General features: G+C 36.2%; 1 protein-coding gene across 3 annotated transcripts in view; it reads left to right on the forward strand.

Annotated features, from left to right (window-relative positions):
- Positions 1-12,110, forward strand: part of Zcchc4 (zinc finger CCHC-type containing 4) — a 48,880-nt gene extending 36,770 nt beyond the window's left edge. Inside the window, exons 9-13 of one of the 3 annotated variants that reach the window (XM_076864876.1) lie at positions 3,416-3,537; positions 3,777-3,852; positions 6,591-6,642; positions 7,178-7,322; positions 11,410-12,110. In XM_076864876.1, the coding sequence (XP_076720991.1) occupies positions 3,416-3,537; positions 3,777-3,852; positions 6,591-6,642; positions 7,178-7,322; positions 11,410-11,560 (546 nt within the window). In that variant the 3' untranslated portion in view covers positions 11,561-12,110. The remainder of the gene's footprint in view (positions 1-3,415; positions 3,538-3,776; positions 3,853-6,590; positions 6,643-7,177; positions 7,323-11,409) is intronic. The other 2 variants (XM_076864879.1, XM_076864880.1) reach the window with 2 other exon arrangements.
- The last annotated feature ends 880 nt before the right edge of the window (positions 12,111-12,990 follow it).

The following is a 12,990-nucleotide window of genomic DNA, read 5'->3' on the forward strand; positions in this document are numbered from 1 at the left end:
TGGTGGGTGTGTGAAATGCATTTGGGACCTTTGGTGTCTGTTGAAGTTAAAAGAACAGTCCTCAGGGCGTCATGGGAGTACTTGTATTCCATCTTTAATCTTTGTACCTGACATAATGCCTGGAGCACAGTAGGTGCAAAACAAATATTCGTTGACCTGAATGTCTTGGTTCTCCATATATCTAGTTTCACCCTCATGTTACAGAGGATATTTGCGTATAGATCAAATTAAAAGCTAGGAATTGCAGAGATTTTGTGCTTTCCCTCATTTCTATACAGTACTTCATCACATTAATCAGTTTCGTGGGAGAAATTTTCTATTTGAAAATGCCTCTCATCATCATTGTGAGTGAAATGTCAGGGATAATGATGGGAAGATGGTGTATCAGCTCTACCACTAGTGATGTGCAATTTGCAAAATTGTGTTTGCTTTACAGCACTTCCACAGGAGGTTTATTTGTGTGGATGAATCTATGAAATATGGATGTATGTTAGAGGTACATTAATTTGCCCTAGCAGCATGCATTTTACATACCATATGTTTATAGTTAATTAGCACAACAAACCCGCATTTAAAAATAATAATAATCTCAATTAGGTTATGCAAAATCAAGCAATCAGCCACCTTCCTGACACATACATTCTCTGACTCCTTGGGTACCCATAAAGAAATTGTTCTTTTTTTCTCTGTCTTCCATCTGCTATCTGTTGCATTGCATAGGATGGCCAAGTACCAGAAACCTTTCCACAGTATTATTTTCCAACATTGGAAAATGTTCATAAGATTCCCTCAGATTTTTTTCTTATGACATTCATAAATTTATGTTCAAAATATCTTTATTGAATTTAAATAAGGAACTGTATATTCAAATCCACAGTGGTACATTAGGGAAAAGTTGTGAATTTAAATCATTAAAACGATTTCAAAGTACTTATGGTACTTTTTAAAGGTGATTGTGAAGTAGAATCTATTTTCGTATCTTAGTCTGTAATAGGTAACATGTATTCACAGAATTTTGAAAGTTGGAAAGAAACAGAGGTAACCTGGGCTGACTTCCCAATGTAATGATCCTCTCTGCTGAATTCATGACGATCAGTCATCTAGCTTCACTCGAGTGCTTTCAGCCAGCGGAGTCCTATAGCCTTACAAGGCAACTCAATTTATTTAATAGCCCTAATCGTTAGAAAATTTTCTCATATTGAGATAAAATATGCTTCCCATTAACTTCTAACCATTGGTCCTAGTTGTATTCTCTGAGGCAATAAAGGATAAGTCTAATTTCTATTCCATATGACGCCCCTTCAGTTGTAAAATAGCTGTCCGCCCCTCCCAGTCTTCTCTTTTCGGAATAAACACCCCCAATTTGTTAACAGTAAATCTGATTCATTCCCATTGTTTTCAATAGAAATGAGCCAGTTTTATCAATGTGTCTCTTAAAATGTAATGACTGAATGCTGGGCTGCAAATGCCGTCCCACCTGTTACTTCCCTTGTTAGGATACTACACTCTACAGTTAGGAGGGACTGAGGGCTCACAGTGCTGGCAGTCAGCCAGAAACCCCTGGGGTTTTTTAAACATCATCCATTGAGGCTCCTCATTTTCTACCTAGCTTCCTCCACTACTGAAGCTTGTTGACGGGCCTTCCTAAATGTGTTCATCTGTAATTTGATGGGCATTGGCATTAAACTTGCAAGGCCCTAGAGAGAGAACCTAGGAATCTATCTTCAAAGATCTCCTTCTTCATTGTCAGTTCCTTATATTTTTGTGATTTATTAAATAGCCAATTTGCAGACCAGGTCTCTTGTACATTCTTAAGTGTATTCTTGTTCAGAATCAAAACAATTCGTTATACCTTATTTGAAAGTTAGAACACACCTGTATTGGGCTGGGCGCAGTGGCGCATACCTGTAATCCCTGCGGTTTGGGAGGTTGAGACAAGAGAATCTCAAGTTCAAAGCCATCCTCATCAAAGGCTAGGTGCTAAGCAACTCAGACCCTGTCTCTAAATAAAAAATACTAAATAGGGCTGGGGATATGGCTGAAGTGGCTGAGTGCCCCTGAGTTCAGTTCCTAGTACCCCCCCCCCCAAAAAAAAATACACCTGTATTGGGCTCCTAAAAATGGTATTCTCACGGTCTTCTTGTGAATAATCTAAAGCATTGGTTCTCCAATTTGAGTTTGCCAGGGAGATGTGCTGAAACCGACTACTCAGCTCCACTCAGTTTCTAATTTGCTAGGTCCTAGGTGGGGTGAGAATTTGCATTTCTAATAAGATCCCAGGAATGCTGATCTTACTGATCTATTTTGAGAATAACTGATCTAAAGAAAGATGGATTGAGGAGCCAAGTGGATTTGTAAACAAGATTGAGAAGTGTGTGGATAATAGACTCGATGGATAATAGATGGAATCGAGAAGCTGGTAGAAATCATGCTTGTTAGCTTCAGTTTACCTTTTTTTTGGTGCTGGGGATTGAACCCAAGGCCTTGTGCATGCAAGGCAAGCACTCTGCCAACTGAGCTATATCCTTAGCCCAGTTTCAGTTTACTTTTAAGATAATCTGAAACTGCCAGTTGAGTTAGGGATCTTGCCAGGAGAGGTACATGTTTGAAATAGTCTTTGTGGGGAGAACACCTGTTAGTTGTGGATTCTTCCCTTCATCTCTGCCTTTCTACCTTGTGCCCCCACTAGTTTAAGTGTTTACATACATAATCCCACTTAACCTTCACAGTAACCTTAAGGCAGGAACCAAAACCCTCTTTTTACTGATAGAAAATATGTAAACTTTCCTAAGGTCACATAACAAGTAACTGGGAAAGCCACTGTCTGACCCCTGAGTCTGTGCTCTGCCTGAATGCTAGAGGGCCTGTGGTGAGTGGAGGTCACAGTGAGGCCGCCCTGAGACCTGGTGGACTGAAAGCTGACATCTAGCCAACTTCACATACAAGAACTCAGTCTCCAAAAAGCTAGCATATATCTTTGAAGGCATAGTCTTTTAAGGCCAAAAGCTAAATTCTTCTTTCTAATAAAGTCTGTTGTGTTAGGTAAAAGATTATTGTACCTTTAGTATTAGATAACATGAGTTTGTCATGAAAGATTTTACCTTTTTTATGATGAAATTGTACTGCCATAGAGGACTCTGTGGGCTGTTAATTATTAAGTAAGAAGCTCTTCCTTTTTTTTTTTTTCTTGTGGTGCTGGGGATTGAACCCGGGGCCTTGTGCATGCAAGGCAAGCACTCTACCATCTGAGCCATATCCCCAGCCCGTGAACTGTTACTTTTAAGAATTTCTTATTAAGTACCTTGATTTAACCTGCATCTTGGCATTAGCTTGTTTGTTTATTGGATTGAAAAGCTTTGTAAATGTTGGCTCATTTGAGTAAATTTTTTTACCTTAATTTTTTTCAAATTTCTAGGTAGATTATGACAATCATGCACTTTATAAACATGGAAAGAAGGGTCGAAAACAGTCTCCTGTGCGTATTTTTACAAACATTCCACCCAACAAAATAATCCTTCCTACTGAAGAAGGGTACAGGTAAGATCACAATAGGACTTTGAAATTCACGTCACTGAAAATATGGTTATGTGTAACTAAAACAGTGAAGTGCTTTCAATATTGAGTCATTTCATTTTTCTGTTGTTGTTGAGTTTGGTCGATAATTTCATATTGAATTGAATTCTGATTACCTCCAATTCCTGGAACAAGTGCTTTGTAAACTTTTATCTACTCTGTGAATCTCAATAAATATATGCAGTTGTTTCATATCTCTTTAGATTTTGCCCTCTGTGTCAACGATATGTTTCTCTTGAGAATCAACACTGTGAGCACTGTGATTCTTGCACATCCAAGGTACAGTTTGGTTATATAATGTATTTTTTTCTTAATTCTTTTTTAAAATTTTTTTAGTTATACATAATACCTTTATTTTATTTATTTATTTTTATGTGGTGCTGAGGATCGAACCCAGGGCCTTGCACGTGCTAGGCGAGCGCTCTACTGCTGAGCCACAACCCCGGCCCTTAATTCTTAATCTATAAAAAGACTCCTTTTAAAATTTTGTTTTTAATTGATACATTGTAATTATACATAGTAGAATTGATATGTCATATTTGTCCATGCACATAGTTTGCTTATTTTCCTTCCCCAGTACCTTCCCTTTCCATCCTGTCCTCCCTCCTTCATTCACTTGTTCTACCAGTCTTTCTTCTATTATTATTATTTTATTTAGTACATTGTCATTATACATGTAAGTAGAATTCCTTGTGGTATATTTGTACCTGGATATAACATACTTTGGTAGATTTCATTCCTCAGTACTTCCCATTCTGTCTCACTGGATTCCCTTCCTCTCTTCTATGGGTCTCCCTTCTATTTTTATAAGAATATCCCCACCCCTTTATTTCCTTCTCTTCCTTGTATGAGAGAAGACATTTGACCCTTGAATATCTGAATCTGACTTATTTTACTTGGCATGATGTCTCCGGTTCTATCCATTTACCAACAGATGACATAATGTTGTTATTCTTTGTAACTGAGTAAAACTTCATTTTGTATATATACAATATTTTCTTCATCTATTTGTCTGTTGATGTGTACCTAGGCACATTCCGTAAGTTGGCTGTTGTAAATTGTGCTGCTGTGAACATTGGTATACATGTATCACTATTGTATGCTGGTTTTAGTTCTTTTGGATAAATACCAAGGAGTGGGATGACTGGTTCTATTCCCAGTCTTTTGAGTAATCTCCATACTGCTTTCCAGAGTGGTTGTACTAATTTGCAGTCCAATAAGCAATGTCCTTGAGTGTATATCCACCCCCCATCCTTGCCAGCTAAGTATATTTTAATACAATAGTACTTTATTTCTAGTTATAGAGTACAACAGGCTTTTAAAAGTACTTAATAGCCTTCATCATCATCAACAGTTACTTGAATTCATTTTCATATGATACTGTGTAACTGATAAAATTAGGAGTGTTTTAAAATAAGTCACTAAGTGAGTACTAGATTTGTAGTACTAGATTTGTATGTCTGTTGAGGGAAAAATTATTATGTTTCAAATAAGGCATTGAACTATGGATACCATCACTGTTATTAATTGTAGTAATAACTAATAACATGTGTGGTGCACTTTTTACATGTCAGGCCCTTGCCTAAGAGCTTTGAGTTTGCATGGATTAATGCATTTAATCCTCACAACAGCTTTATGAGGTAGGTACAGTTACTCTTCACTTTTTACAGATAAGGAAGGACTACAAGGGTCATGTCTCCTATTTATTATTTTGTCTTAATAAACTTTATTTTTTAAAATAGCTTTAAGTTCACAGCAAAATTGAACAGTGGGTACAGAGATTTCCCATGTTCTTTCTACCCACCTTCCCAAGCATAGGCCCCACTGTCAGTAGATGCACGCACCCATCAACACTTCATAACACCATGAGTCATGACTTACATGAAGGTTCACTCTTGATGTGGCACATTCTTTGGATTTGGATGACTGTATAATGACTGTATCCACCAGATAGATACCTACCGAAGGACATCTTCTTGGTTGCTTCCAAGTTTGGGCATTATGGATAAACCTCCTATTTCATTTTTAGGAAGGTAGAATGCCCCTTCAGTTTTGTTTATTTCCACATTAGAAAAAGGATGCTAGTTTTTTTTTTTTTTTTTTTTTTTTTGGAGGGGGGTACTATTAAACACAAATTATTCTCCCAAGAAAAGGCTGTATTTATATAAATATTAGAAAAATTATTACTGATCATGCTTGTTTTTTCCCCCACTTTTTTTGTGGGTGCATTATAGTTGTACTCTACTTGTTTTTAACTATAGAAATACTTTTGATTATATATTTTCACTTAGTTTAGAAATGATCTGTATTTACGCCCAGATTGTGTAGAGTTTAAAATGGAGGAATATAAAACATTATTATTTACAGATGCACATATAAATGGCAAACGTAAAAAGAGCAGGGAAATGACCATCTCAAAGACCATTTGTTGTTCTTGGGGAAAGAGGGACACCGACGGTAAGGGGCACCTGGGGTGGGTCTGGGTGCTGGTGATATCTGCTTCTTGACCTGGTGGGTTTCCTTAGTATTGCTTTAAAATATGCCTTAAATTAGACATGTGTATTATGTACTTTTCTCGATATATTTTACTTCACAGTTTTAATATTACTCAAATAGTAATCCATAATCTATTTTGTAAGTTACTTAAAGCTCTCAAATATGAATGTCATTAAGGATTATATAGTATAGACACATAAAATTATGAATCATTAATTCTCTTGAAATTTTCATTATGAATCCTTCTTTGTACAGATTAGGTTGCTTGAACTGGAGTGGATTTTCAAGATCATTTAGATAAATCTCCTAATTTCACAGTTAAGGAAATTGAGGCCCATCAAGGAGGCATTTGAATTGAGTAGAGAAATGCATAAATTAAAATCAGAGTATTTAATTGTGAAGCCCAGGAATGAGAGAAATAAGGAATGAATAATTTACATAGATTTTAATAAGGCATTTTAATTTTTAATTGTGGAACTTGATTTTTAATAACAAATATAATTTAAAAATTGTTTTTGTAGGATGGCAGGAAATGGAACCATTGCTTTCTCTGCAAAAAGTGTGTAAAGCCTTGTAAGTATTGAGACTGGTGTTTGAGCTCTCTGTAAACATTTTTGAGTTCTTCCTCTAAGTAGTATTTTTATTTCATTGCATTTAAAAAGAAAAAGTAATTAATGTAGAGACCTGATATAACTTATTTGCTTTTTAATCTTTATAATTACCAACCTGTATGTTTTGTTTTCCATGGGGAGAGATGACTGCTAACCTGTTTCACTGTGGCATTTGGCTTGACTAATTGTTTTATTATTATTATTATTTTGACTTGACTAATTTAAATAGGACACTATGCTACTCAGTCAGCTACCACTGTGACTGGCTCTCAGCTCATGACTTTTGAGGAAGGGCTGAATTTGTTGCCTTGTAAATCAGAAGTTACCTGGTTTAAGTGGGATTCTACCCTCTTTGGTTTCTTTAGCCAAATTAAACTAGCTGTGCAAACCAGCCACAACATTTAAAATAAATGCTATTCTTGCATTCTACCTTAAAAGTCAATAAAATTAAAAGTTATATCGAGTGAACTTCTAAAACTTCAATTTTTATTTTACAGCCTGGATCCACTGTAGCATTTGCAATCACTGTGCTGTTCCAGATCATTCTTGTGAGGGCACGAAAGATGGCTGCTTTATTTGTGGTGAATTAGATCACAAACGCAGTACTTGTCCTAACATTGGCACCTCTAAGAAAGCTAACAAGTTAGTTGAATTTTTTAATTACTAGAAAAAATTTTCTTTGTGTACTTTGTATGGAACAATCTACAAAAGTACAGGGCATCCAGAGGATTCAAAAGTGCCAACTTGTTATTGTTGCCATGACATTGTTCACAGAGATGGGGGAGGGAGAATGCCCAGTGGTCTGAAAGGGTGCTTTCAGGGAGCTCCCAGCTTTACAGGTGAAACACAGAAATAACCAAACATGAGGTGGAAGGTGATTTCACATCTGTGGTTCATATAGAATCATAATTTTGGAATGAGAGTTCAGGCGTTATGGAAGGACAAGATATTTAGGTCAGGCCTTGAGGCACAGATCAGTTACAGACATACAACGGTGGAAAGGATAGAGAAGGCATTTCAGGAGGCATTTCATTTGATTCCACGCAGTGGGAAATGAAGTTATTTCTTTAAAATACATCCAGTTTCATCGAAAATATTGAGACATGTTTAATACTTAAATATTTAAATTTCTATTATTATTTTTTCCTGTGATTATTTTCACTATTCCCACCATTATTTCTTACTGATTGTAACTCAGAGCAAAAGTTATACCAGTGACAGTACCAAACTTAGAAAAACTACTGTTATTGCAATGGGGTGAATTTTAATGATTATACTTTAAAAAAAAAAACAAAAAAAAACTAAGAGGTTCTAGGGATTAAGTTGTCTTGTTTTATTGATTTTTTTTTAAGCAAAAACTACTTAATATCACTGTTATTAGTTGCAGGTTACCAGATAGCCAGATTTAACATTTATGTCAAAATCAAAATTAGGATAAAAATATGGAACTGTATCATATGATTTGTGATGAAAATCCATTAGGTTAGATTAGTATTACAAATATCTGATGCTTTAGTAAGTTTTTATGATTATGATTATTTTCTACTTGTTTATTTATTTTTCCCCCCCAGTAGAAATTAGTATTTTTTGTGGTACTGAGGATGAAATCCACAGGCTCTCTACCACTGAGCTATATCCCCGTTTCTTAGGGTTTTTGTTTTTGTTTTTTTGTATCGTACCTTTATTTTATTTATTTATTTTATTGTGGTGCTGAGGACGGGGGCCCTCACACGTGCGAGGCCCTCACACGTGCGAGGCTCGCGCTCTACCACTGAGCAACAATCCCAGCCCCTTCTTATTTATTTATTTATTTTTTAATGAAACTAAGTTTCTGAGGCTGAGTTTGAATTTGCAGTCCTCTTAATTCAGCTTCCCTAGTATCTGGGATTACAGGTGTGTGCCATCTCACCAGACTGGAAATTTTTTTCCATTAAAGTCCAGCCACTTGAATTCTGCCTGCTATTTAAACTGCCTCTTTTCAAATTTAATTATTTTCACTAGGTAGACCACGGTAGAGTAGAATCTAAAAAACAATAATTAAATGAATCTTTTGTTTTTCCCTAGAAACCTCTGACTTTTAGTCTGGAATTATTGCATAATTTATGGTGTAATTTTGGGTGGAAACAGAAGTGACAGGTTCAGCCTTTAATTCTGTGAACTTAGCATACATAGAAACTGCGTTGGCATTTTGGTAACTGTAGGCTCTTTGTTGCTTCTTAAATGACTAGTGTATTTGATACTAATGTTGTTTTCATTGGGGGAAATCATCTAGTATATTTCAATGTTAGATTATAACAATTTTAATTCTAAGAGCAAATCCCTTGAAATGTGGTTTTCCTGATAATTCTTAAATAGTATTATTACTTTCTTCTCCTAAACTTGTTATTTCTTTCAAAAAATGTTCATAATGAAATTGGCAAGGCAAGATTATTTTTTCATCATAATAGTATTTTATTTATTATTTTATCAAAATAGTTTTAATAGCTTTTTATCGCATGTGTTGTAAAAGGTCTCCCAAACTTATGCTCTTTACAACTGTCTCATTCTTTGTTTCTTCTAAGTGGTAATTTTCCTTTAGGTGTGAACTGGAATGGTGCTGGCTCCCTCTTGTGGTTAAAACTCGTTTTATCAGTTACATAAATCCTTGCATTTAGAGGACAGATACTAGGTCAATTTAATTTTAAGGTAGAATAAAACAGTTAAGTTATTATACTCAATCAGTTCATCACAGTTAAAAGACTTTATCTCTGGAAGGTTTATTTATTTACATTACAAATGAATATTTGTAAATATTTTCCTTCTGGTTTTGTTTACTATATTCCCAAGTGAGATCTGGTTCATTTTTAGTCTTACTTATGGGTAGATGAACTGAAGAGAAATTTAAATTTTGTATATAGAAACACATGGTTCATTGACTTTGCTATTAGTGAAACACTTTACTTCATTAAATTTGCTAAATCATTACTTATCTGGAAATTATCCTCTTTAAAAAAGAAGGATGGGGGAGAGAAGAAATTTATAAGGACTTTTTATTACGAACTGATGAGATATCCGAGTCCATAGTGCAGAATCTAAATGTGGAAAAAAGTAATGTTGTCAAGCAAAATTCCACATAATGATCATGTGAAACTACTAATAATAGCCAATATTTATTGAGTGACTACTGTATGGTTAGCATTTTACTTCAGTAACTTAGAGTATATGTATCAAGGTGATTAAAAGCACAGGGTCTAAATCAGCTGGTCCTGTTGTTTCCTCTTTGGATGATATAGGACTTCAAAGCCTCAATTTCTTCACCTAAAAGTTGTTGGGGGAATGGTGACATCTGCCTTGCTTAGTTTCCTTCCTAGCTCCTTAAAGATGATGTCCATTCAATTTTGTGTTCCCCACACCTAACAAACACCATGCTGATTGAACAAAAAGTGAGGCTTAAGTTTGATTCATTAAGGATTATGTGCTATTAATGAAGTTCTTCTCCCAGGTTTTGTCCTGGGAAGACCAAGAAGGGCAGAGTTTGCTGTGGCTTATGAGAGGTAGACTCTAATGATTGATATTCCTGGGCAGCCAGGGAAGTTTCCATGTGTGCCAGTGACTATTAGTGTCAGCCCACTCCTTGGTTCTTGATGTTATAAACAGCATGATTTTGCTACCCTGGAGACGTTGAATGAATGCACCAGTAATCTTTCCCAGACACAGATTGCATGTAACTTAGTTCAGAGAACACCAGAAACAAAAAGATTTGTTTTTTTTTTTAATATTTAATCTTAAATTTTAGGTGGACACAATATCTTTATTTTACATTTATGTGGTTCTGAGGATCGAACCCAGTGCCTCGTGCATGCTAGGCGAGCACTCTACCACTGAGCCTCAACCCAAGCCCAAAGATCTGTTTTTTGTTTTGTTTGTACCAGACATTGAATGTAGGGGTGCTTAACCATTGAGCCACATCCCCAGCCCTTTGCCTTTTAAATGTTTTCTGTTTAGAAACAGACTCTAAGTTGCTTAGGCCTCGATAAATTGCTGAGGCTGGCTGTGAACTTGTGATCATCCTGCCTCAGCCTCCCAAGCCACTGGGAATACAGACGTGAGCCACTGCACCCTGCAGAAGGGATCTGTTTTGTCTGATGTAGTGTAGTGTTTTGAGAGGGTGAAGTGAGTTCCAGCCTGTTCATTTTGAAACTAGTCTTCAAGAAGATAGGGACCACAAAAGGTGGACCTCCTGTGTGGCACTTGTCAGGATTTCTATACCTGCAGAGGGAAGGAAAATTAGCTGCAGGGTTTATAAAAATAGGCCTTTTCAAGTGTCAGTTTTTCCAATGTGCTCTTTCATTTTCCTACCTGTACTAATGCCATATGTATTAATCCCTGTCCTAAAAAGTATAATTCAGGCATTTGGAGATTGAAGTGCTGAGTTGAGCAGTGTAGATACACCAAAAAAAGCAAAAGCCAAAAACGAACTCACTCGTTGGTGTGGTTATTTACCTTCATGGTGTGTTTGTCCCAAATAGCTTGTTCTAAATCTGTAGTAGTCATCTTTTAAAGAAATGTCTTTTCTCGAGCATTTTGCTCGGTCAGGCCTCTGTTTCTTTGTTGTTATGGTTGGGATATTGAGGATTTATGCTTACAATACAGCAAATTCTTTCCCTTCTATTTTCCTATTTGGTAGCTAGTTAATTAAACTTCACCATAATTACATAATTCACTGTGCTCATTCTATAAAATAATTTAGCACCTTGTTTTTCAGAGCTGTCAGAAAGCAGAAGCAAAGAAAAAGTAATAAGATGAAAATGGAGACCACAGAAGGACGATCCATGAATCACACATCTGTTACAGGGAGAAAGAAGAGGAGGGAGAGAGCCCATCAATATCTTTGCTCTTAAATGTCCAGTGACTTGAGAATAAGAAAGATTTATAGTTCAACCTTTGATGCCATTTTCTGAAAGTGCCACACTGGACTTAAATTCAGTCGCTTTAAACGTATGCACCTTTCTAAGCTCAATAACAGGCAGGTGGCATTTGCTGGCTTCTCCTTCCCCTTCTGCCTCTCTGGAGACCTGGGGAGCTATTCCATCCTGAGCTGGGTTTACTGGTGCACTCTGCATGCCTTTTCTCTTCTAAATCTCTCCCAATCTTATTATTTTAACCTCCTTTGCCTGAAAAGTGGGCATACAGCATTCTTTTGCAGATGATTTCAGAAGAAAGTGAAAGTAAAAAACTGTAAAATTTTGTTTATATTGAACATAAAAGTGTGTTTAAATATGAAAATATTCTGTTAAATAGTAATCAGTGGCTTAACTCCTCTTGCAAAGAAAAGTACAATTTACAGTTATTTTTCAGTTGAATCTGATGATGGAAAGAAGTTTTTGGAAAGGCACTCTACATATATAAAGGTCACAATGATATTATTATTAAATGTTTATTTTTCCAGTACTTTTTGTAGTTGTCCTTGATGGTATAGACTCACTTAAATATTGGGTGAATGAGATGTTTAGAACCATGACTTGCTGTCACTTCAATGTCTTTTAACCAATGCTGTAAGTTTATCTCTTTGGAATAGCGGTTGGTAGCAGAAGGGAGCATTGTAATTAAAATCCTCACTCTTGTCTTGATGAACACTTCCCAGCTGCATGGCCGTGGTCAAATTACTCACTTTCTAAAAACTCCATTTTCTTCATTCTTCTAGTGTGGAGCATAATAGCTATAACTCAGTATATATTAACTCAGGTTCGCTCCCCCAGGCACCACTGTCACCATTCTAAAGATTGAACCCAGGGCACTCCACCACTGAGCTACATCCCTAGCCCTTTTTATTTTTTATTTTGAAACATGGTCTCACTAAGTTGCCAAGGTTGGCCTTGAACTTTCGATCTTCCTGCCTCATCCCTCTAAAGTCGCTGGGATTACAGGTGTGTGTTACTGCACCTGATTCATGTTTTTTTGTGATAACGTTAAATGAGATACATGTGCCTGGCTCTCAGTTTTCCTCTGTCATTGACAAGTTCTGTCAACAGATGAAGATTGCTCCTGGGACTTAATGGCATCTGCTGGTCCAATAGCCTAGCTCTGAAGGGAGTCATTTGAACTCCCAGAATAGACATTATCTGATATTATCTCCTTAAGACTGAACAGTTTTGAATGACTTATATTTGCTTAGTGACTTATTCCCAAACACCTGTTTTAAATTTGATTTGAAGGCATCTTTACTTTCGGTTATCTCAAGCCCTCTGAGTACTGCACCTCATCTGGTATTATAATTTTAGGTAAGTAAGATTGTTTAATGCATGATGTGAAATACTCAAGCATGGCCCAG

Source organism: Callospermophilus lateralis, chromosome 8 (genome assembly GCF_048772815.1).
Source record: "Callospermophilus lateralis isolate mCalLat2 chromosome 8, mCalLat2.hap1, whole genome shotgun sequence".
Classification (NCBI taxonomy): Eukaryota; Metazoa; Chordata; class Mammalia; order Rodentia; family Sciuridae; genus Callospermophilus; species Callospermophilus lateralis.